At 41.9% G+C, this 24,597-nt stretch overlaps 1 protein-coding gene across 7 annotated transcripts in view; it reads left to right on the forward strand.

Moving 5' to 3' along the window:
• PHF20L1 (PHD finger protein 20 like 1) overlaps positions 1–24,597 on the forward strand; it is a 55,752-nt gene that overhangs the window by 18,574 nt on the left and 12,581 nt on the right. For 2 of the 7 annotated variants that reach the window (XM_088675909.1, XM_035124883.3), the window contains exons 6-14: positions 916–978; positions 6,261–6,468; positions 6,784–6,909; positions 11,095–11,177; positions 17,942–18,194; positions 21,534–21,719; positions 21,919–22,125; positions 23,494–23,550; positions 24,351–24,455. In XM_088675909.1, the coding sequence (XP_088532035.1) occupies positions 916–978; positions 6,261–6,468; positions 6,784–6,909; positions 11,095–11,177; positions 17,942–18,194; positions 21,534–21,719; positions 21,919–22,125; positions 23,494–23,550; positions 24,351–24,455 (1,288 nt within the window). The remainder of the gene's footprint in view (positions 1–915; positions 979–6,260; positions 6,469–6,783; positions 6,910–11,094; positions 11,178–17,941; positions 18,195–21,533; positions 21,720–21,918; positions 22,126–23,493; positions 23,551–24,350; positions 24,456–24,597) is intronic. The other 5 variants (XM_088675911.1, XM_035124881.3, XM_088675910.1 and 2 more) reach the window with 3 other exon arrangements.

Consider the following 24,597-nt stretch of genomic DNA (forward strand, 5'->3'; position numbering starts at 1 on the left):
CGTGCATCTGTGCAATGTAATGTTGGCTACATTCCTCGGTTGTAGGTTGTGAACCATTGTCTTGGCAAACCGGTGTGGTACAATTGCATGGGCCCGCAATGCGTAACGTAGGAAAATAGCCACTCTTAGTTTTTAAAAAATTGACTGCCGAAAGGTGTGGTTGAAGAAGGTTTTCTGTTCTTGAGAACGTGCTCCATCTTAGATGCATGTATGATCTACTATTTTCAACTTGCAGCTTCATATCATTTAGTTGCAATATGGAAATGAAGTGGCAAATGTAACACCACTAGATACATTTGTGTCCAACAATATGTATGTATCCAACAGAAATGGGTTTTTTTTGTGAGCAAACCTGGTTGGGTGCAGTGTCTGAGCCTTTAAAACTGCATGCTTATGCATTTCAGTATTCACTTTTGGATTCCTCAGCTATTTTCTCTCATTTCAAACTCAGAAATTTTATTGCATTGATTGAGAGCAACTATAGTACGGGTGATACAACAATATGCACTTAGATATATAAGCCACCAATTAACAAAAATACTACGCGTTACTAAAATTTCTCTCCCTGTATCACTTAATGTAGAAGTTGTAATACCTTGTATTAATTTTGCAGAAGAAAGTATTGTTCTTCCAATAGTTTTCTAGCATTGGGGTACTGTTGGTTTTCTGACTTTGGTTGGCCCCAAACCATGACTCTGGTGGGTGCGGCAAAGTGAATTAACTGCATAGATTTTGCAGGTTATGTTCTTATTTAGAAAAAGGATTTAAACTGTTTTGTTTGGAGGCAGATATTATTGAGGGAGGGATATGAGGTATTATGAAAGATGTGTGCACGGAGTCTTCTGGTGGAGAGACGTTTATGATAACTTGTCTCTTTCTGTTTCCATGTTTGTGTTTTATCTTCGATATAATTAGGCGCGTGAGTGGCAGCAGATAGCGCCGGAGCTGAGATTAGTGACGGATAACGATCCACATGAAGTGAGTTTTGAGGGACTTGAAGGAGAGGGAGGGCTCTTGGCACACAGGAAACGGAAGCTGAGGAGAAGCCATGAAAACCCGGTTGTGCCAGGACCAGCAGAAGAGGTGACAGTAGGTGGAAAAGGAGAGCTGTCAGAGAGGTGGGGCAGAGCTGTGTAGATCCTCAGAAGGTGAGAGCGAGCAGTCCAGTGTTGGTTCAGGTGTGCCCAGGATGGATGATGTTTCAGGTAGGCATCATGTTTCCAGCGAGAACGAAAGCTTCTTGTAGAGGACAAGCATCTGAAAGGTGAAAATAAGGTAGCTATCTGTTACTGATGAAACTCTTGGTGTTGGAATGCTGCTCTCTGTTTTGCTTTCTCACTTGTAAAGCTGAAAGGTGGTTCTGAAATGTGCCTCTAGCAAAATTTGCTGAGACCACGACAGTGCTGAAGTGAAACAGGTTTGGGCCTGGTCAGTGCCTGGGTGGAGGACCTTGGATCCGCATGCATGCCACCTTGTGCTCTGTAGTAGAAGAAAGGTGGGTTAGGAACGTAAGAAAACGAAATATAGTAGTAGCTTTATCTTAAGACAAAGGAATTTTGTACAGCCTCTGAGGTTCTGGGATAGTGTTCATGGTTTCTATGCTTTGCTTACGCAGTTTCCTGCGCTTTGACTCACGGTAGCAGCTTTCAGATTTTGCAGACAATCAAAATTATTACATGTAGCTCTTGGCTAGCTGTTTGGGTCACTGGAGATGTCTGGGGTGGCAGAGGTAGGAAAGAGATGCTAAGTGGTTGGAGAAATAGATGATCTGGAGAAGCAGATGATCAGTTTTGGGTGGTCAGATCATCCAGGCTTTGCAAATATCTGTCAGGAAGCTTGCAGGTTTGCACAATTCTCTACAGAGATTTGCTCTTCAAAAGTTATCTCCTTCCTTTCTTTGTGTGGTTGGTCTCCCGTTCCAACGTAGCACACAAACTCATTGTAACATTCAGGAGAAGTGTTGTGAATTCATGCTACTTTTTGGCTACTCTGCCATACATAATTTTTTGTGTGTGTGTGTGCAGAAGGCAAATATTTTAATATGCAAGCACATTTCTGCAGATGCTTGCATTATAAAGGTACAGGTGCCAGAGGTCTGGCTTGTGGCTCCTTGCAGCTTTTAGAGGGGAAACTCTTTGCCATGCGTAATGCAGCTCTTTTAAAATTCACAGTTTTTTTGGGGGGGAGCATCTAAATTATGAGCATATCTGAATACATTTAATTTTGGAGCACGGATTCTTAATACATAAGTGGGGAAAGCATGTACAAGATCACTATCACCCAACAGCTGGAATTCCGGACAGTGTTATACAGTATAGGACCTGACCTTTTCCCGTAGCCAGTGGTAATGCAGTGAAAATGTCCCACAAACTTTCCCACTGCTTTGCTTTCATACAGAAAATAACCCATTTCAGAAAACACATTGTTTCATAGGATTATGTCGGAGTTCTCTCCACAATGCATAGTTAAACAAGGTAATTCCCTCCCATATGATGATGGCTACCAGCTTAGATTAATTTAAAAGGGAATTAGACAGATACATGGAAGATAAGGCAAGGAAGATAAAGCAATGTTTAGTAGCCATGACAGCCATGTTTCTTATACTGCCTCTGAATACCTGTTTCTAGGAATCACAAGTGGGGAGTGTGCAGCTGCCCTCCAGTCCTGCTTGCGGACTTCCCAGAGGCTGGCCACTATGAGAACTGGTTGGTGTACTAGTTGGGCCTTTGACCTGATCCAGCAGTGGTCTTGCTGTAACCTTATCCATTCATAACAATGAATGGGTCGTATCCAAACCGAGTTACTGATTGCAGGTCACATTGAAATCAGTTGGTCAAGTTAGTCATTAATTGGCTTGTTCCATTGATTTCAGCAGAAGCTAAATAAATTAGCCTGGATTAAATTTAGGAGTTAGAATACCAGTAAACATTGGCAGCCCCAAAGGTGTAAGTAATGTTTTTCAGGTGGCTGTCATTGGGAATAATGCGTGCATATATAATGTAATTGCACAGCTCTTTAGTGCCTTTAAAATTTAAAAAGTGTAAGGAAGTGTTTGTATTGATTTGCCATGTCTTAAAAATATTTACAAGTTTTCCAGTAGAAATAATTTGCAAGCTAAGTTGCAAATTGTTGCAAGCCGAGTTTTTTAAATATAAAATGTGAACTACATTAGGTATGCTTTATTCGCTCCCCCCCGCCCCTTCCAAAAACGAATTTCAGTTCAAATACTTTGGCATTTTGAAAAACTATTGGTTTATCCAGCACGGAAAATTAATGTTGGACATTTTAGTTCAGTTCACAAAATCAAAGTGAAACCAGATCTGCCATAAACAAATCTTATTTATTTATTTTAAAATTCAGTTCACGTTTGTCCTGAAAAGCCATGTCATAGCTTGCCTATACTTTAAATACCCTTAGACTTTGAGATAAGTTATGAATATAGGAAGCCAAACTAGTAGTTAAGTAGCCTGTGCCAATGGACGGTCATAGGCAGCTTTCCGATTACTCTTAGATGTATGCCTAAATATGTAAAGTGTGAATGTGACAAATGTGTTGCTGTATAGGTATATGTGTCATGGAGCTAGGATTGGCTAGGATTGGCTGTAGGTTCCCTGCCTTAGTGACATATGTGGGTTTTTGAAATAACACTATGAAAAGGTGAGATAAGGTTTTGGTACCATAGCATCCTGATGTTTGCATGCAGATTTAACATGCAGGTACTATCGAGCTCTGAATTGATTTTGACATAATCCCACAGGAAACATGTGGCAGCTTCAAGCAGTGTGATAACTCTTATCTGAGGGTTAATTACAGTGATTTCTTGTATGCAGATTCACCATGAAACCTTATTGCGGCTGGCCATGTAGGGAAATGGTTATTAGATGACTTTTATCAGCCACCAACTCTATTTCCTGATTAAACTTGCTGTTATGGTGTCTTAATAGTTGTCTCCTTTTTCTGGGTCTTGCATTTAAATGCACATTTTTTATTTAAAGACAGTGGAGATGTGATAAAGGCAAACATTTGCAGGAAGAGGATATGTTAGCAGATTTTTAAGAAGAATGGTAGAGATAAGCTAAATGTGTGTAGCTCCCAAATAAGAGTCTAGGAGCAGGTCTCTCATACAGGTCTTAAAACCTGTAGTTCTAAATAATGCACACATCCCACCTGCCAGGAAAACTTATGTTTTCCCATCAAGTCAATTGTTTTCAGTCTTCCTTTCCATTACTAACCTACTCCTCTTCTCATCATTCCAGTATCATGCTCCCCATTCGGAAAATTGTGTCTCAGGATGACTGTGTAGCAAAACATTGAATTCAAAAGAAATTTGAATGGTATGGTCTCTGCTTAGAGGCAGTTTGCCACTCAATATCAGTCCGACTTTTCATGATCCCATGGACCAGAGCATGCCAGGCACTCCTGTCTTCCATTGCCTCCTGCAGTTTGGTCAGACTGTTGGTTACTGGAGGGCAAAAGCAGGAACGTGCTGTCACTTTCATGCCCTGCTTGTGAGACATATGACAGGCAGCTATAGGAGACAGGGTAGTTTATTAGAAGTGGGCTGTCAAGTCTGATTCAGCCTGGCTGCTTTTATTCAGAGATAGTTAATTAATGGACTTTAGGACCATAAACACAAATGGTAATGTAGTCTCTGCCTTCAGTGTTGCTCAGATGGCACCAAAATACATATGCTGCCATTCTGTAAAATAGCTCTCATGTGACACAGTTTTAGTTTGGGGAATAAGTGTCTGGAAGGCATGGAATCACTGGTTGTGGTTTGTTTTCCTCGTGGTTTGTTCAGCAAACCTTGGGTGCTCTGTCAGATAAGCATGCAAGCCACAGCTTATTTCTTCAAAGCTTGGGAAAGTAGCTTGGAAAGCATATTGAGGTGTGGTAATCAAACAAACTGTGGTTAAGCAACACTGTTAAGTAGTGCCAAACCATAGCTAAAAACAAGCCATGGTTTGTGAGCCAACAAGAAACCATGACTTCATGTTGTGTTTTTTTGCCAGAAATTCATGATTTGCTGGAGCTAGGTTCAGATATTTAACTAAATTATGGCTTAACATTATGAGCGAAGCAGACTTACTTTGCATCTGAAACTTTCTTTGCAAAGCTGATCTTTTGAAGCTGGCAGTTGTAAAATGAAGCTCTCTCATGATGTGGTGTTGGAAAAAGAGCATGCAGGCAGTTTGTCAGAGATTAAACTCCATGTGAAATAATCCCACCCATAAAACTTTTCTTTCTTCCTGTTTGAGCATTTAGATTACATGTACTATGCGTACATCCATATACAAGCTACACCTGGCTATGTTTATCAAGCGCTTGATTCCACCTTTAAAGATTCTCAGATCTCTGTGGTGCTTGCAAAACAGGAGATAATTGAGACGATAGAATCGTAAGAGATGTTTTGCCTGCAGGACAGGGATGTTTCAGTGGGGGGGGGGGCAGAACTAAATTTATTTTTCCACCGAACATTTTCTTCTTCCTAAATTCATTGCTAACAATAAACATTGCCAAACTTGTGTAATATTGTATTTGCAAATGGCATGTTTCAGAAGTTATAGCTTTGTTTACAAAATGTGAGAAAACATGCTAAATTAGGACGTAAGAAAATTTTTCAAAGCAAACTGAATATTATCCAACACAAATTACCCTGAAGTAGGATTCTCCCCCCCCCCCCCAGTTTACAGTTTCTTGAAAATGCACATCACTGATACAGAAGCTTCTAGGTTCATTCTGCACTCTGGTGATGTGAAAGCTCCCTGAGACCCTGTAGAGCTGCTACCAGTCAAAATAGACATAGCTAGGCTAGCTGGACACATAGTATCTGACCTAGTATAAAGCATCTTTTCTATGTCTTGATTTGTATAGTGCCAAAATTTATAGATGCTTAAGAAATATGATTAGCATCTTGGAGTGCCAGGGAGAAAAACTGCTAAGCTAAACTGGTGTTTTCGGCTTTAAGAGCTGCTGCCACAAACCTCCCCCCCACAAAAAAATGCTTCTCTTTTTTTTTTTGCATGCATGTGTACATGCTATATTTTATGTAGCAGCCTGTACAAAATATGTGACGCGTATTTTTTCCTTTCAGTTTGCATGGAAAATGGAGAAGTCTGTTGAATGCACATATCTATAAAATGCATTTAACATGGAAAAATGTTCCCCTTTCTCCCAAGACCCTTTTAGTCACAGTTGGATTTCATTTTGGCCTAGTTCATTCCCTTGTTCTCTCCCTCTTTTCTCCTTTGCTGCGAAAGGACTGGATCGCTCTGGTTAAAGCTGCAGCGGTGGCAGCTGCCAAAAACAAAGCAGGAGTTAAACCTCGGACCAGCGCGAACAGCAATAAAGACAAAGAGGAGAGAAAGTGGTTTAAAGTTCCTTCAAAGAAGGAAGAAACGTCAACCTCAGCAATTGTCCAGGAAGTTCAGAAGAAGGAAGAACAGCCTACATCCAGTGAGACACTTGGTACAACTAAATTTTTATACATCCTTCCCCACCCTGCCGCAAAAAAAGTAGACTGTGTGGGTGGGTGTTAGCAATCTGTCTATTACCTCCCCGGGTGGCTTAGATTTATGAAACAGCAACTGCAAGCAAAGAACTTCCATGTTTAAAAAAATTAGATAAAGCTGTCATACACTTTTGAATATTGTTTCAGAAATCAGTAAATAAATCTTCTGATGTCTTACTGTGCTGCACAATATATTTCTTAAGTATTTGTGTTTGGGCAACGTTTTTTTGAAATATGACTTTATTCTGTGATTTCATCTCTTATAAACACAGGATTCCCTCTAGTGGACGTCCCAAAGATTGCCTTTGCACAGGCAGAGAATGCATTGGCGCACAAGAGGAAAAATAACCTAGGCAACTCATTTCAGGCAAAGAGGGCTCGGCTTAACAAGATCACTGGTAAGCTCTCCTTTAAGACTTGGCATTGTGGCTGCTTTTGCCCTTGTTTGTTACAAATATCCGTACTTCTACTCTAAGTTGCTGCATTGTGTGCATGCTCATGTGCTGTGCTGTGCTTATTTTGCATTGTCAGGGAGCTTTCTAAATCTTTGAAATATGAATTGTTCATTGGTTTGGTGCTTTTGGATCATTCACATAAGGTGTTCTTCAAGTGTGTATTAGGAGAGAGTGGAGTTCTTTTGTATGACTGTGGCATTGGTCATATTGCCATGTTGATTAGCTGTTCTTTAGATGGAAAAGAACCGACTTGCTGGATCAGATGAAAAGTGTATCAAGTCCAGCTTTCTGCCCTCAGTAGCAGCCAGGATATGAAAATGATATTTGCCCTCCACATCCTGTCATTAGAAGTATGTTGAACCGTGGAGGGGATTCCATTACTTGGAGTGCCTTGTCCAGGGGTAGGCAACCTAAGGCCCATGGGCCGGATGCGGCCCAATTGCTTTCTCAATACAACCCGCGAACTGTGCGGGAATCAGCGTGTTTTTACATCCTTTTATTTAAAATGCATCTCTGGGTTATTTGTGGGGCATAGGCATTCATTCACCCCCCCCCCCCAAAAAATAGGCAGGCCCACCACATGGTCTGAGGGACAGTGGACCGGTCCACGGCTGAAAAAGGTTGCTGACCCCTGGCCTAGTCACTTCCGACATGCCCGTTTCCTTTGTCTAATCCTTACTCTCTGTTAAATTTCTGGGGACCACGTTTTAAGAAATGACAGTGAGAAGGGGTTGCTCTCCCTCCAAATACTCCGACTCTCTTGAACCCAGCCTTAGACCTGGCTTTTCAGGCCTTGACTGTGACCAGGAGCACTTTTGCATAATTAAGAATAGGGTTTTTTGTTTTGTTTTTTGCCACCTACATCCCTTTTTTTTACCTTATGGTGATCCATGCCTTAAAGTTGCCTCTCACCTGGATTATTGTAACATGCTCTGTGGGGCTCCTGTGTTTGAAAACCATTTAGAAACTTGAGTTGGTTCAGAATGTTGCAGCCAGACTTTCTATGGGGCTGGGATATAGAAGGGTTCATGTTACCCCAACTTCACTGACTGCCTATTCATTTGTGGGCGCAATCCGAAATTCTGATTTTGACCTATAAATCCTTAAATGGCTTGGGATCAGGTTACTTACAGGGTCCTCTTCCTACATATGATTGCCTGAGAATTGAGATCTTCCACAGAGGCTCCTCTTGCTGACCATTCATAAGGTGACAACATACAAGAGGACCTTTACTGTGGCAGCCCCCCTCCCCACCTCTGGAGTCTCCTTGTCTCTGTGTCACCCCTTCACGGCTTGCACTTAGGAGGGCAGCTAAAACTTTTCTTTCTAATCTAAATATCTAATAACCCAGATATTTTGATGGCTGTGCAGTTTGTTGTTTGCTTTTGGTTCCTGTTTGATTATAAAGGTTTTTATAAGCCAGCCGCCAACTCATAAGGAAAATATCACAGCTGTTTACACTAAAATATAGAATAGTAAAATACAGAACCAAATGACCAACCAAGGTGTGGTGTAGTGGTTAAGAGCGGTAGACTTGTAATCTGGGGAACCGGGTTCGCGTCTCCGCTCCTCCACACGCAGCTGCTAGGTGACCTTGGGCTAGTCACACTTCTCTGAAGTCTCTCAGCCCCACCCACCTCACAGAGTGTCTGTTGTGGGGGAGGAAGGGAATGGAGAATGTTAGCCGCTTTGAGATTTCTTCGGGTAGTGATAAAGAGGGATATCAAATCCAAACTACTACTCTTCTTCTTCTTTTTCTTCTTTTTCTTCTTCTTCTTCATGTTTGGTTACTGTTTTCAATATACACCGCTCAATTCTCCTTAAGGAGAAAGAACAAGGTAGAAATTATTTCAAATAAACAATTAGTGCTGTTCTTCATGACTAGAAATTTCTGTTGATTAGAAGAAACCTAGGGAAACTTACAAGCAAGCTCAGCTGAAAAGCATGTTTAATTGCTTTGGGCTTCTGGCTTGCTTTTCTCCATCAAAAAGAGGCCAAAATGTTATCTTGCCTGCTAGGTCTTCTAATTCAAGATGAAAACCACATAATCCATGTTGTTTTATAATAGAAACTGACTTCATGGCCATCCAAATATATTTTGGAAAGCAGCGTATAAACGTGCTCTGCTCTCTCTGCTTTTATTAACCTTATACTTTTAATCAAGGTCAAAGTTTACTTGTATCATGCATAAGTATGACAGCATCAAATTGCAAGTCTGCATTAAAGCTACACTCCCACTATGTTTTTATATATGCTGGAAGCCGTCCAGAGTGGCTGGGATAACCCAGTCAGATGGGCAGGGTACAAATAATAAATTATTATTATTACAAACCTGATAATTCCACTGAAACTCTGATTAACTGCTGATTAACAGATTTTATGAGCAATAAAGAAATACATCATTATTCATCTCAGTTACAGCGGAACCTCGGTTGTCGAACGCTTTGGAAGCTGAACAGTTTGGAACCCAAACACTGACAACCCAGAAGTGAATGCTTCTGTTTTTGAATGATTTTCAGAAGTCGAATGGCTTCCGGAGATTTTTTTTCTTTTTTTGCCATTGACTTTGCAGCCAGCCTGTTGATCCTCGGTTTTCAAATGTTTTGGAAACCAAATGGTTTTCTGGAACAGATTAAGTTAAAAAACCCATGGTTCCACTCTATCTCTGTCTCACTGAATAAAAACAACTGTTTTACCTGTGATTTGCTGTTGCAAGAGTTATAATTAGATGCTGCTTACCTGTTACATCACTGTACAAAGGGATATAAAACAAGTGATGTGAGAAGGGCCCAGTGATATCTAATGTGCAAATACAAATTTGCTTGGGCAGGCACCCTTCAGGAATTAACGTGTGCTTACTCATACTGCAGCTGCAGTGCAATGAAAGCACATCTTAACTAGCAGTAGGTGTATAGGGAAGAGAAGACTTTCCTCTGTGGGTCACAATTTTTTTTTTAAAAAAGAAAGAAACCAGCCTGGGAGGGTTCTTGCAGCCTTAGTCAAACACAGGTCTTGCTGCTGGAGAACATACTAAGTCTGATTTTAGTAAGATCCTTGAACTCTTATGCGTGTGTTTGTCAGAATGCATGCAGGCTTGAACTGGGTCGAGGGCATGTGTGCAAGCCCTGACCCCAGTATCCCAGTGCACATGGGTTGCACTGAAGATGTACTCTATGAGAACAGGGTCCAGGACTAGATGTGCCACTGGCCTGATTCAGCAGGCTCTTCCTACACTTCTTACACTCTTCTTACACTTTTTCAGCAGGGGGCCGGTCCGCTGTCCCTCAGATCTTGTGGGGGGGGCGGACTATATTTTTTTTGGGGGGGGGAATGATGCAAGAGCACCATGAGCTCCAGTGGCTGCTTACCTGTGTCTTGCGAGCGGCAGGGGCTGGCGGCGGAGGGGCGATGAGCAGCGCGCAAAAGGGCTCCGGAGAGGGGCTGGTTAAAATGGCAGCTGTTCGAGTGCTGCTGCTGCTGCTGCTTCTGCTGGCACCAACAAGGCCCAGCCCCCTTCCTCCTCTAGGCAGGGCAGGGAGAAGCCATGAGGAGGGAGGGAGGAGGCACCACCACCATGTGAGGGAGAGGGAATGTACGTGTGTGCTGGTGATCCACTCGGCGATTCCTGGACCATCCTCAGGCCAGATCCAGAAGGCAATTGGGCCTGATCCGGCCTGCGGGCCTTAGTTTGCCTACCCATGTTCTTAGATGTTCTCACGTCCAGCAGGGGTCCTGGAAAACAAGGCTCCTAATCACAGGCCGCTTCTAAGCTTATTCAGCTGAATGTAGTTGGCATTTCCCTTCATATCTTGACTCTCAACTTCTGAAGCTTGGAAGCAGAGTTGGCAGGTGCAGGGATGTTGATGGCAGGGCTTGAGGGGAATGCTCCCTCCTCACTTTGAAGCCTGCATGCATTTACCTGAATATAGAGAGGGCTTTGGGCACCAAGGGTTCTGTCAAAGCCAATGTCAGGACAGCGTAAAACTACCAGTCAGTGAGTACTACCAGTCAGCTTTGCTTTCCCATAAAGCATGTAGATGGAGTCTACTCAGATCCACCCGTAAGATTATACTTGTCGTCAAGTGAATTCAAAACCACCCTATCTCTGTGTTCCTTTTTCTTTTGCAGGGCTGTTGGCATCCAAAGCTGTCAGCGCTGATGGTGCTGAAAAAAAGGAAGGCAACAAAGAAGCAGCTCCAGTCTTGGAGCAGGTATGAAATTGTAGAGTTTGATTCTTTTGCAAGGGTCCTACTGGAATGTACCATGGGAAATATCAGGTCCATGATGTTAACGTTGCTCTGCCAGACAGAAAGTAAATAGGGGACTAGAGAATTATGTTTACACCTCTGCATAAATGGAGTTAATGAAAGTAAGTCTGCAGTCCTAAGGATGCATAGCATGGAAGCAGGTTCAAATTTAAGTCTGGGCTTGACTTCTGTGGTATTCACTTTTGGATCAGACAGCTTGATGTCCCAGATCGTGGCTACCTTTATTTTCATAAGCGAACATCCCGAGAATCGAAAGCTCAGAGATGTCTGTCCCCAGGTACTATTTCAATATAGCTGGAATTGTGCCCACAAGTGGCTTAGAAGACCCTTGACACAAATTCAGTTTGTGCTTTTCGACACAGGGTTTTTTGGGGTTGTTTTTTTTACATCTGCCTGAACTTCTTTTGTAAGAAGTTTCCTTTCTATTGTAAGAATTGGTGTTGTAAACTTGTATGTGTTTTATGAAACTGTTCAATGAGCCATACCTTTTTTTGCTAGGATGTATATTTTTTAATAAATACGAGGAAAAAAGAAGACATTAAAAATATCTTAGGGGTCTGGTTTGAGTCCACATCTAAAGTGGAGGATGGCCACATTGTCTCCAGCCTGTTCCACTAAGTTGAGTTTTCTCCGATCGCGCATTTTGTGCATGGCTGTGCCTACTATTAACAAGTCTTGATAAGTAACCACAGTCGTAGGTGCTGCTTTTATGCTATTAGTTGACACATAGGAATGACTTCCAGGAATGAGCCTGTATCTGAAAATGTGCTAGATATGTTAGTTTATAGGCATGTGCACACTGAGAAGGACAAACTATTCTTCCAAGCCCCTACATGTTTATTAATTCCATTTCTTCAGAACATTCTCATGGTCTGCAATTTGGATGCAGAAACAGAAGAAGAATTACTATCCATAAGCAGGTAGCCTGCCATGCCATATGTGGTTGCAACCTAGTCTCCTAACTCACGAGTAGGCATATTGTCAGGGAGAATTCTCTTTCCAGATTGCAGCTCTGGGTGCTTCCCAGTCAACAGAGCCCATGTAGCTCAGCTAGCCTGCCCACTCATTCTGGAAGAGGAGGGCGATCCTCTAAAGTCACTTTACCTGCAACACCCCACCCCCATCCCCCTGCAAGTAGAGCTCTGGTCAGTGATTCCACCCGGGGTTTATACACGTGTGCCATTGCTTGGCCAGAACCCGTAAACAAAAAGCCATACTAGAGTCACTTACAGACCCATTGCATGATGGAGCCTGTGACTTCCTGTTCTGTTTTGAAGCCTGTGCATCAAACAGGAAGTTAAGGCGGACAAGAATGGGTGTTCTGCTCACTTTCGCCACATAGGCTGCAACACACACACACACACACACACACACACACCCGTTGCTGGCAGCTTCCCTTGTGGATGGGTAGAGACACACACAGGATGACGTCACAGGTGCTTGTGGGTTGTTCCCTGGACTCCTGTTCACCTTCCCATAAACTACCACGTTCAGCACATTTCAGGCAAGAATGAATCAAGGAAGTGTTTCTGTGTTAGTTAATTCTGCCCGAAAGGTAGCTAAAGAGAGCCCTAAGTTTATACACCTTTTTAATTTATTCAGATCAGAGCCTTAATATAGTTTTTAATGTGGATTTTTGTGGGTAGTTTGTTTCTTTTTTCTTTTTAAAAAGGATCCCCCTTTTAAGTAGAGTGCTTTTCATCTACCACTCCCCCCCCCCAAGAAACCCCTTTCCTGAAACATACTTCTATATTGCGTTAAATAATTGGGTCGAGGGAAGTAACCTATACAGGCAACTACATTTCCTCCCCCCTCTTTCCCCTCATTAAACCTGTGCTGGTTCTGGTAGCGCATTGATTATGGTATGTGCAGCTTTCACATGCCCAATGCAGATTTCACCATCGAGCCTGGGTTTAGGAATTGGACTGTGGAACTGGGAGTCAATTTCCCCCAGCCCTTCTGTAACTGGCTTTGGAGCTGTGTGACTCCCAAACCAAATGAAAATGGATCCAATACTCTTCTTAACTCACTTTGTATGTTTGAGGGGAAATGTGTTTGTGTGTGTGTGTGAGAGAGAGAGAGAGACCCCACAACTTCTCCCAATCCCTAAACAAGGGTTCAATTGTGAGTCCTGACTGGGTCTTAACAGCCCTTTTTGAGTCACTGCGGTGTCAATGCATTGCCATAATGTATTTTTTCTTTTCCTTAAGAGCTGAGAATGTGTTGCTATGTGTTGCAGCTTCTTAGGGCAGTTCTGCATGTTTCAAAGAACACACGCCTGCCACTAAAAATGGCAGGCTTCTATTGAGTCACTCTTTCCACCTCCATAACATCTAGCCTAGTGGCCTTCAAACTGTTTGCACCCAGAACTCTCGTCTAGCTCCAGTCTGCAAGATGGACACAGTTCTAATTTATTTTACTGTTCTCGCTCTTCTTCCTCTTTCACTTTCTGTCTCCCTATCCCTCCGCTTTCCCTACTTTCCCCCCTCATCCACCTCTTCCACTTTTGTTTTTTGTTTTGTTTTTGTTTTTTTAAAAAGTTGTACAAGCAAAAAGTAATATTGTAGTGGCACTTAGAGCATGACTCATGACCCACCATTTAAAGGCTATGCCATTGTGTAGCCCTTGTCCTGATGTCATGGACTTTTCCTGCAAGAGCGGGGGTGGGGTGGGGAGCACATTGCAAGTGACATCAGGACATGCAGTAAGTGAAATATACATTGTCATTGTAGAAGGTATGTATGTTTGTGTTGGCGGGTGTGGGGCGAGACTCCACACAGGAGTTAGTACAGGCATCCCCAAACTTCGGCCCTCCAGATGTTTTGGCCTACAACTCCCATGATCCCTAGCTAAGAGGACCAGTGGTCGGGGATTATGGGAATTGTAGTCCAAAACATCTGGAGGGCCGAAGTTTGGGGATGCCTGAGTTAGTATTTTCCAGTGGCAGCGCTGTGCTTTTTGTAACATGTAGTTCCACCCTTACCTTTTTCTTCTCAAGTCTTTAAGGATAAAGGCTGCAGCCCCCAAACTAGCTGATCAGAAGTAGTTGCAGGCGTCATAAAAGCAGAGGTGCTGGAAGGCACTCAAAATGTGAAAACCCTGCCCCTTAAGCCCTCTTCTCCTGCTCACTGCTTAACCACGCCACACCAAATCCTCCACGTCCTTACAAAGCTTGGATTTGATTGTGCAGAGAAACCCACATATTCCAAGACCACAGTATGCAAGAAACAGGGAGGAGGAGGAGGAGGAGAGTTAGACAGACTATTTCTCACCAAATGTGCCTGGCAACACATAATGGAAAAGCAGTCTTTTCTGTGGCATCCCAATGAATCTGCCCCCTAGGAAATGGTTTGGGGCATTGCAGCCAGTTTCCTTCTACAATGTAGACATGCACCCCCCCCCCAAATTAAAATAAGTTATGGAATGATTGACAACCTGATGACTCTTCCACAAACAGTGCAGCACTAACCTTAACTTACCAAGCAGAGCCACCATTGAAACTATCTCAGTTTTGCAGACTTCGTTCTGTAGCAACAAAATATAGAACACATTGTGTATTTTAAACTAAACATGGCTGGTTTTTGTTTCTGTCGGAAGTTTACAATTACGTATCTGCAGGTTGTTGTCAGCATTTCAAATTAACAGCCTATGAAATGTGTCTTTGCAAACACTTTGGTTATGTGGACTCTCTTTTATAAATTGTTTAGTTATTAGCAAATGTTCTCGCGGGAAACCAAACTTGAGCTTTTTGCTTCCCGCACTCCTCCTTTTTTTGGTAGGGAAAATTCTGAATTTGCACACCTTTTTAAAGTTAGTCAATAGCTCCGTTGAAACAAACGATGACTGAGGAATGAAACCTTAGAGGTCTTGGGCAGATGTAACACTGGCTCCCAGCAAAAAAAATGGCATGCAGATTGGAAGCCAGACATATGAGTACCTCAGAGCAATTATTCGCCCTAGTGTTAGCCATGGTTTAAAGTTGCATCTAAATAAATGCAAACCACGGTTCCTTTTGAACCCAAGTGACCATGGTTTTAAGTGGCTTTTCAAACCATGGTTATGGGAGACCCCAGTACATGTTAGTTACGGTCTGCATCAGTGCATATATGACTCTAAACTATGGTTAATTCAGGGAAAGGAATGGAGGAGGGAGAGCATTCTTTCATGAGTCTGGTTCCCAATTTGTATTTTGAGGGGAGCCAGCATTAATCCGCCTCGGGCCAGAATGACTCTGCAATGGCTAAGCCAGGGGTAGACAACCTAAGGCCCGTGGGCCGGATGTGGCCCAATCGCCTTCTCAATCCGGTCCGCAGACGGTCCGGGAATCAGCATGTTTTTACATGAGTAGAATGTGTGCTTTTATTTAAAATGCATCTCTGGGTTATTTGTGGGGCCTGCCTGGTGTTTTTACATGAGTAGAATGTGTGCTTTTATTTAAAATGCATCTCTGGGTTATTTGTGGGGCATAGGAATTCGTTCATTCCCCCCCCCAAAAAAAATAGTCTGGCCCACCACATGGTCTGAGGGATGGTGGACTGGCCCACGGCTGAAAAAGGTTGCTGACCCCTGGGCTAAGCTGTTTACAGTGATAACATTTATGGTTAAATTATGGCTCAGTTTTCCCCCAAGTGTAATACAGAGGAGAATTTCAGGCCAGCAGTCTTATTAGGCTGCTGGTCCCCCCCCCCAATGGCTTTCTGGTTTACAACTGTTTTAACTCTAAACCCTCAGGTTACATGAAGCAGGTACAGTAGTCTATTTAACTGTATTAGGGTTGGGCCATGTTTTCTTTCCTTTTGATCAACAACTGCTTAGATGAACGAGTAACATTCGTTTAAGGTTTTTTCTAATGTTTAATTTTGTCCTTGTTAAGAGGTTAAGCACCTTATTAGAACAAGTTTTAAAACCTTGTTTTAAATAATTTTGTAACTTTGAAAGTAATGGTTGCTGTAGTGATGTCTTTCACACATGTGAAGATAAACAATAAAGTCATTTATTTACAAGTTACGGCTCTAATTAATTTTTGGTAAATAAGTTTCTCAACCAGCCTAGATATGTTCTGCAATTCTTCAAATCCTTGTTGGACATGAATAAATTATGCTCTCAATGTGCATGAATTGCTGGTTCATTGGTAGCTGGACGGGACGTTTCACACCACCTGGCCCTTATGTGGTACCTTCCAAAGTGGCTTTTTAGTGTCAGAGCATGAGTGGTGGACAACTTAAGGACTTTATACTCGTTTGCAGACCCACCCTGTCCTGTCTTTCATCTCTACTGCCAAATGCAACATTAATCTTACTGCACTTTTGACAAATGCCTGTATCCACTTGGGTGGCTGGTTTGCCTATTTATCTGGCCGGCAAAAATGGCTCAGTTTAGAAGTTGTCCACTCCTCCTCTCTTACTCTTAATGTCCGGAACCACTGGAAGAGAAAGCAGTCAATACCCAAATTACATTACTTGCGTAGACAAAGGTTTGAAAATTGGAGAACGCTCTTGCATATTAGGAGTGTGGCGGCTCTTCTCGAGTGGTGTGTCTGTTTGCTTTTACCAAAAGCGGTGACGCATAATCTGAAATTTCTTCTATGGTTTGATGAAAGGTTTTACTTGCACAGTGATCTTGCCTACCAGATGGAAAATCATTTTTAACTCCATGTGGGAAAGTAACTACAAACCTAAAATGCTAGTATTTGTTAAACATAGATAGGTCTGTTTTGACACAATTATCCTTTACGTTTATTTGGACAAAAATATGATGCAGACAATCACGTGTTCGAAAATGGAGTATGCTTTGATTTTTCCAAATTAATTAGTCTGCAACGCTTTCGTTATGTTTTTTTTTTGCTGTTGGAGAAAGTGGGTGATATCCTAATGCAAATACATGCGGTGACATTCAGATTACTTTGGGGGTGGAAATCCTTAATCGTTGTTTTTTAATAATAATAATAATAATAATAATAATAATAATAATAATAATAATAGGACACTGCCAGACTCTTCATGTCTTGTTTTAAAACTGAACTGAATTTGCAGAGAATCAAGAACACTGCAACCACACACCTAATTGTAAACTGTTGGGGCTGAAAATAATTAAAGCAGTAGACTTGCTTTCGGGGAGGGGGTAGTGCTTTGAAGAATTAGTGGTAAAGTTGCTATGGTAATGGTGTCTGCAGAAACGTGGCAAAAATTTGGTTTTGTCGAATGTATTAGTATGATTGACGAGCTACTGCATTCAGTTTATGAGAACTGAAGACATGTTTAAGGCCTCACATCCTGATCCAGAGATCCATGTGTAGTAAGTTGCAAGTGTAGATTCCCCCCTTCCCCATTTCTGTGGACAGTGATCCCATCCACACATGCATTGGACTGCATGTGGGGATCAGTCTTTCTCTGCTGAAATGAGGGGGGAATCGAGAAAAGGAAGTTACAAGGGCATATCCTGGCCCCTGTACCTTGGAGCACTTTATTGGATTAGGATGGTGGTCTTTGGCTGAGTCCCTTTTTAAAATTTCACCTTGCTTATTTCTTAACTTTGTTTATTATTATTATTATTATTATTATTATTATTATTATTCATTTGGGGGGGATGTTCTGAAAATATGCTGTTGTTAAGTACTGAAGTTGCTTTTAAAAATAAATCAAAATAGAATACAAGAGCTGCAATGAAGAAACTGCAATAAAAGTATCAATTTCTTATTATTTATTCAGGAGATATCACCTAAGCCTCAAAGTCAGAAAAAAAATGAAGCTGATATTAGCAGTTCTGCCAACATTCAGAAATCTGCACTGTTGCCCTCAACTTTGTCTTCAGGAAAGGCTCGCAGCAAGAAATGCAAACAAGAATCTGGAGATTCTGCAGGGTGTATAAAGTCCCTTAAATCACCAATTTCCCCAGAGTTAATACAAGTGGAGGATTTGACCCTGGTCTCCCAGCTTCCTTCTTCTGTGATAAATAAAACTAGTGAGCACAGACATTTTAAAACATACCATAATTACTTCTATTACAGTCATATTGGGAAATAATCATCATTGGGGTGGGGTGTTCTTTTTTCTTTCCTTTTTCTTTTGAATGTGACTTGTTTATAACCGAGTGGGTTTGGGGGGGCTGGGGGCTGGGAGAGTGGAATGCAAGTGTGACATGGGATAGTACATGCAATTAAGTTCACCACTGAAGTTATCCCCACCCCACCCCACCCCCCAAAAAACACCATCCTTAGTAGCCAGTACTGGAAACTCCTTTGCACATCGGTCATCCGAACGGAGGAAGGAAACAAAACCCAAACCAACTCTTTTTGCTGTTTCCAAAAGCTTTCCTGGAAGTTTTGGGTTGTGTGTTTTGTTTTGTTTTTGTAAACCTATTTGTTTCCAAGACTGAAGTATCAAACACACACAGTATGGCACTTGCACGATGGCGGAAATTCATGGCAAGAGCGCAACTCGTCATGTTACACGGAGCAGCAAAGGCTACAGCTGATCTGCTTTGGAGGCCCTGATTCTTCAAAAAGAAGATGAGCCATTCTTGTGTGTTGTTGGTGTTTTGTTTTTGTTTTTTTGTTCCCCCACCACCGCCCTCATCCTCGAGAAATTCTACTGGCATGATTTGCCTGCTGGACCTACTGCCTCTTGCTCTCTGTGTGACATTTGCTCTTACTTTTAGTGCAATAGAAGACAAAAAAAAAGGTTTCAATCCCTGGGATGAGGGTCCAGAAGAGGCTGGTTTAGATGGGGGAACAGGAGTGTTCAAAACTGCAAGAAAACTGATCAGTGAAATGTTTGCAGTTGTAGAAATGTCCAAATGTCCCTTTGGTAGGGAAATGGAGGAGGATAATGGTTGCTTTCTTCTGCCCCCCTCCCCTTCAGACCACACCATTTAGCATTTCCCTACCAGAGGGTTTAATCCCTTGTCAGCAGTAAAGTAGAGAATGTGGGATTCTGTCAAGCGCTACACTAGATCTTTTGCATCTCTCCAGGAAATGAAGAATGACACAAAAAGCTTCCTAGGGCTGCTTTCTTCCACCTCCAGTTAAAATTATCTTCCGCTGAATGTTATGATCCAGCCATAGCTACTTAACAAGTCTCGCTGATTGAAAGGGACTTGCACACACCTAACGTCTGGTTGGATTGTGCTGCTAATTAATTGAGAAGAGGGAAACAGCTTGTGCAAATGTAATTCTCTCCCCCTGCCCCTTTTGCACTGAAACGCTTCGTCAGTCAATGACGCTCTAAATCTTCCCTCATTAAATGTTGCCGTCCACATTTGTTGCGATTGCACATGATGTCGGTAAGTAACCTTCACTGAGGATGATTTGTGCCTTTTAAAAATGCAAAGATAGCACTGTAAAAGGGAAATCCCTCCTAACAATCTGCAGCTATTGTGGTAGACCTGAAAACCAGAGTTATAGCTTTTGTAGAGAGTTGACCAGTTTGCAGGTCTTCCCACCCCTTCCTCATTTATTTTTTTAACCTGGGGATTATAAATATTTTTTCCAATTATGAGGCTTCTTAAGCTGTGTTTATTTTAATTTATACACTGCTTTTTGAGAAACATTTTCCATAAAGTGGCTTCCATTGGATCTAAAGTTGTTTACAGTATATAAAATAAAAGAAGAATCCATTCCACAAATTAATAAATAAAAGAGCAGAACAACAGAAGCTAAAAACGCACAACATAAAATCCCCTGTATATATATATATATATATATATATATATATATATATATATATATCACATTAAAAGCCATTGAAAGGAGGTAGGTTTTCAAATTAGACTTTGTGTGAGCTTTTAAAGTGATCGCTTGAATGTAGATATGTGGAAACTAACTTTGCTGAGTTCACTTCCTCCAAACCATTGCAGTCCCATTGCTTTCAGCAGAAGTGTTAACCACGGAATTGAATTTCTTCCACTGAAATCAATGAGATTGCAAAGTGCTTTACTTTGGTTGAATTTGAACCCATTGTAAACCTCCCCTCCCCCATTCCTGGAATTTGACCAAAGGAAAATAAAGGACCCTTCATGCCTCTTGGGAAATTCCCTATGCATAACTCTGTGTATAAATCAAATCCAGCATAATTCACTCACATACACATGATTATGAGATCATTTCAATATATATAGTAAACAGCTTGCTGCATTAGTGGCAGCCTTGGAGGAAGGGGATGAGGAGCAAAATTATAAAACTCTGAAGCCAAAGGCCAGGTTTTGGGATTCAATGAATCAGTGATACAATAATGGCTTACAATGGCATGGCTAATGTGATACACTCCAGATCTTGTTGTACTACATACGGCTTCTGTCATTCACCCTTCACTAGGCTCCCGTGTTTTAATGGAAGTTCTAGTCCACAACACCTGGCAAGCATGTTGACTACCCCCTGATTTTAACTAACGATTGCTTAGTGCTTTATCAAACCTACCATACTTAATTTCTCAAGGATGTTATAAGCAGGAACACATGCATGTGCACACACCTTCAGTTCAAGGTGGCTTACATGCTATTGAAATTATAAATGACTATAAAAAGCAACAGTGAAGGAAACGGGATTTTAACCGATCTAGTACATTCAGACTGAACTAGAAGAACAATAGGCACATTGTGAGTGCTTTTCCAAAAGCTAACCGAAAGGCTAGCGCAACAAATAAGTTAATATTAGTTGCCGAAAAGTTACCAGGCTCTGCATCCCACAGAGGGCATTCAGCAGATAATGCATTGTTGCAAAAACAATGGAACAGTTTTGTATCGGAAAGTTTATCATTTTTTGCCTGCTTCAGGAATGTTAAGAAATGGTATACTCTGCATTTATTTATAACATCCTATTGTGGGAATGGGGAACCTATGGTCCTCTAGTTGTTGCTGGATTCCAGCTCCCATCATCTCTGGCCATCAGCTTGGGCTGGTGGGGGTTTGAAGTCCCAACAACACACAGACAGCCACAGGTTCAGCATCCCTGGTTTATAATTTTCTCCTGGTAGCTAAGAGTGGAGTGAGAGAGTCGGAAATCAAATGTATCCGGGAGCTTAGGTATATTAGTGCTGCCTATGACCTTTTGTCCCAGATTTGTTCCATCACATGGGACCCCCCCCCCCTTGCAAGCCTTTTCATTAAAAGCCCTGCTTCTACTAACTGAAGCTATAAAACCATTCCTCTAGTCTCCTGGTATCCCCCATTTTTCTATTTGTAAAGAGCGATGCCATGATAGATGGGGAGCCACTTAAGACAAGCGCCTTATGACCTCCTTAGAAATATTAAGAGTAAGACAATGACCTGTGTCTGCTTCATGAACATTGCAAGGTCTCTTTTTAGGTCCATCACGGCCAGTGAGTACCCTTAGATCCTTCAAAAATAGCCAGCGGAGAAGAAGACCACAGCGCTTAGCGACTGGTTCGTTGCCTCATGGTTCACTAGAAAAAGTTCCTTCTCCCTCTCCAGTCACTGATAGAAAAGTGTTCTCCATCAATGCCCCAAACCAGCCGCCAGCATTACTGGAGGGTAATGTATCTCAGTCTAAAGTAAAGAACCAGAGAGAATCCCAAGTGTTAAATTGTAAGACCTTCGCGAGACATGTCCTGCCTGACAAGAGCTTCTGGCTAATAGATGAGAACTGTGCCACGTTAGGTGTGTAACTCAGCAACTTCAAGGAACGCAGTGCTTTTCTGTCGTTTGATATTACGTTCTTTCTTTTATGTAGTTCCCAATGTTGCTCATGTCTCCCTTGAGAAGCACGGACTCTGCCTCCCTCTTGACTTAAGCCGCAACTTGGATGTATCGGCACTGTTAACGGCGGAGGCTGCTTTCCGCAGTGACTACCCCATTAAAGAGAAGGAAGATAATCAGATGATGTTGTGCCATTCTTCTAAAGCAGTGACTGATGGCAGAGTAGCCCCAGTGGCATCAGGTAAAATGTTTGTCAGCGGCTTTCAAGAGTGTATTGGGTCATGCAGAATGCTATAGGCCACTGCGTGTAGAACATTTCTGGATTTACGTTTAGAGTATGTTAACTCTAGGAAATACCTAGGAAATGCATTGTGTGAATGCGACAAGCGTGTGTTTGTATATCATTCAGGTACACTTATCCGTAAGGAGAGGTTGGTTGAATTCTCATTTCAGTGCGCGAGTCCACTTTTCATTGCCACATTGTATATGAAAAGGGCCCTCCTATTTGCTGTTTTAGTTATGGCTGTGTTTGGGCCACTTCTTGTCACTAAGAGGTGTATTCAACTAAGTCATTGTGCGCACCAAACCTCCCCCCTTCTTCTCCGCACCCCCCGCCCCAAATCTGTTTTGGCGGGTAGAGAGGGTGGGGAAGACCAGTTGTGCCTGCAGAATTCATTCCACTCGGGCAGTGATTTAGTCGGATTCAACTCACTGTAGTTAGCCATGGCTCTATTAACACCTTCATTCAGCTATCTTTGGAAGCAACCATTTTGGAAACAGCTTAGATCTCTGATACTGCTCTGCATGGTTGGTGGCAACCCAGCCACACCCAGTTTTCTGAAATGGAAGCATGATGATTTGCCAACGTAGACAACATAAGGAGACTGCAAATAAACTGTGCCGGTCTTTTCCAGAAGCAAAGCAATACCGGTACATGAAAGCTGAAGGAAACCAACAATTCTGGAGGGGGGGGAGTGAAAGGGGGGGTGCTCATGGCACTTTCTTAAAAAATCTGGCTTAAAAAGATTATTTATCTAAAAGTAAATCACACCTGTCTTTTCAGTGCTATTCAGGCATCACAGAATTCTTGGGATGCAAAGAATTAGGAAAAGGTGCAAGTGGATAAGTTGGTTACTGTGCTGGCTTGCAGAATTCATCTCTTCTTTAATGTCGGGACCTCTCATCCTGTTCTCAACACCTTCTTTACCATCTGTGCAAAATGTATCCAGATAATAATCTCTAGCAGCTTCTTTAGCCCAGAGGATCACATATGAAATGGATCATAGTCATATACAGAGGCCGCAGCTAATTTATAAATGGAAATTTCAGAGTAACATAATTCAGTGCCCCTTTTCGTTAGCATGGCAAATGCTCTCTCTCTTTTTACAACAGATAAAAATATCTCCCACTTGCATCTCTTATTCAGAGAACAGTGAATGTGAGTTCTCTTTGATTCGTTTCCTTGTTTCTCATCCTCCGTTGTTTAATCTTTTCAGATCTAGCAGTATAAATGAACTAAAGCATGGTCCCTAGTGCTTGCCACCAAGAGACTTAACACACTGTTGCCAGCAGTGTTCTGCTAAGCTTGTTTCCTTTCTTACATCCACAGGAATGCTGAAAACGGAGAGAAAAACGAAATTGGAAGACAGATGCTCGTCGCTGCTTGGTATGGACAAAAAAACAATTTTAAGCAAAAACAAAACTGTAGCTTGAGAGAGCAGGAATGTAGCCTGTCATATATGTTGTTGTTGTTGTTGTTGTTGTTGTTGTTGTTGTTGTTGTTGTTGTTGTTGTTGTTATTTTCACCTGTTAACGCTTTTTAAGGTTTTAAGGGGTCACAGCACAAAGGAATGTACTTCTCCATACAGAACATAGTTAAACTACGGAATTCTCTCCCATAAGGTGTAGTGATGGCTGCCAGCTTAGATGGCTTTAAAAGGGGATTAAATAAATTCATAGAGGAGGTTTAGCTATATGTAGTGTAGCTCGATTGTTGGAGACAGCATGCCTCTCAATACCAGCTGTTAGGAATTACAAGTGAGGAGAGTGCTGTTGCAGTCAGGTCCTGCTTGTCTAGCTGCTCTCGTTCAAACACAACTAACCTTGAACTATGACTGTAATTCTGAGTTACGACTTGTCATTGTCATTAAATTTCATTGCCTTTGTAGATTTTTGATTTTTTTATTGGCAAGGCTCAGTTTTTGGTTCATCTCTAAAACTCCCTCTTCTTTGAAAATCGAAAACGTTTGGCCACTTCATCTGCAATCCTAAATGCACTTAGTAGTAAGCCCAGTTTGTCTCCGTAGAACTTGCCTCTGAGTAAATAGGCGTAAGTACTTGTCGTAAGTGAACAGTTCCGCTCTCAGACAGGTGGCTGGAAGCACATGAGCTAATCTTGGAACAGTCTGCGTTTGTTTTACACTGATGCCCTTTGTTTAATAAAGATCCTTGCCATTTGCAATGCAGGTAAAAAGAAGGAGAAGGATAAAGAAAGAAAGGAGAAGAAGGAGAAAGATCACAAGTCGAAACAGAAAAAGAAGAAAAAGAAAAAGAAGAAATCAAAGCAGCATGGTACAGTTAGAATATAGTAAATCTACCTAAGGACTTTGCCTGTTGTTTCAGACTCTGCCTGCTAGTTTGATCTCCATGCATTATGAGCTTTAAGCATAAATTGCTCGAGTGTTGCTTCAAGATGTGTTTATTAGATCTGTTG

The sequence above is a fragment of the Zootoca vivipara genome, chromosome 8, assembly GCF_965207765.1.
Source record: "Zootoca vivipara chromosome 8, rZooViv2.hap1.1, whole genome shotgun sequence".
Lineage (NCBI taxonomy): Eukaryota > Metazoa > Chordata > Lepidosauria > Squamata > Lacertidae > Zootoca > Zootoca vivipara.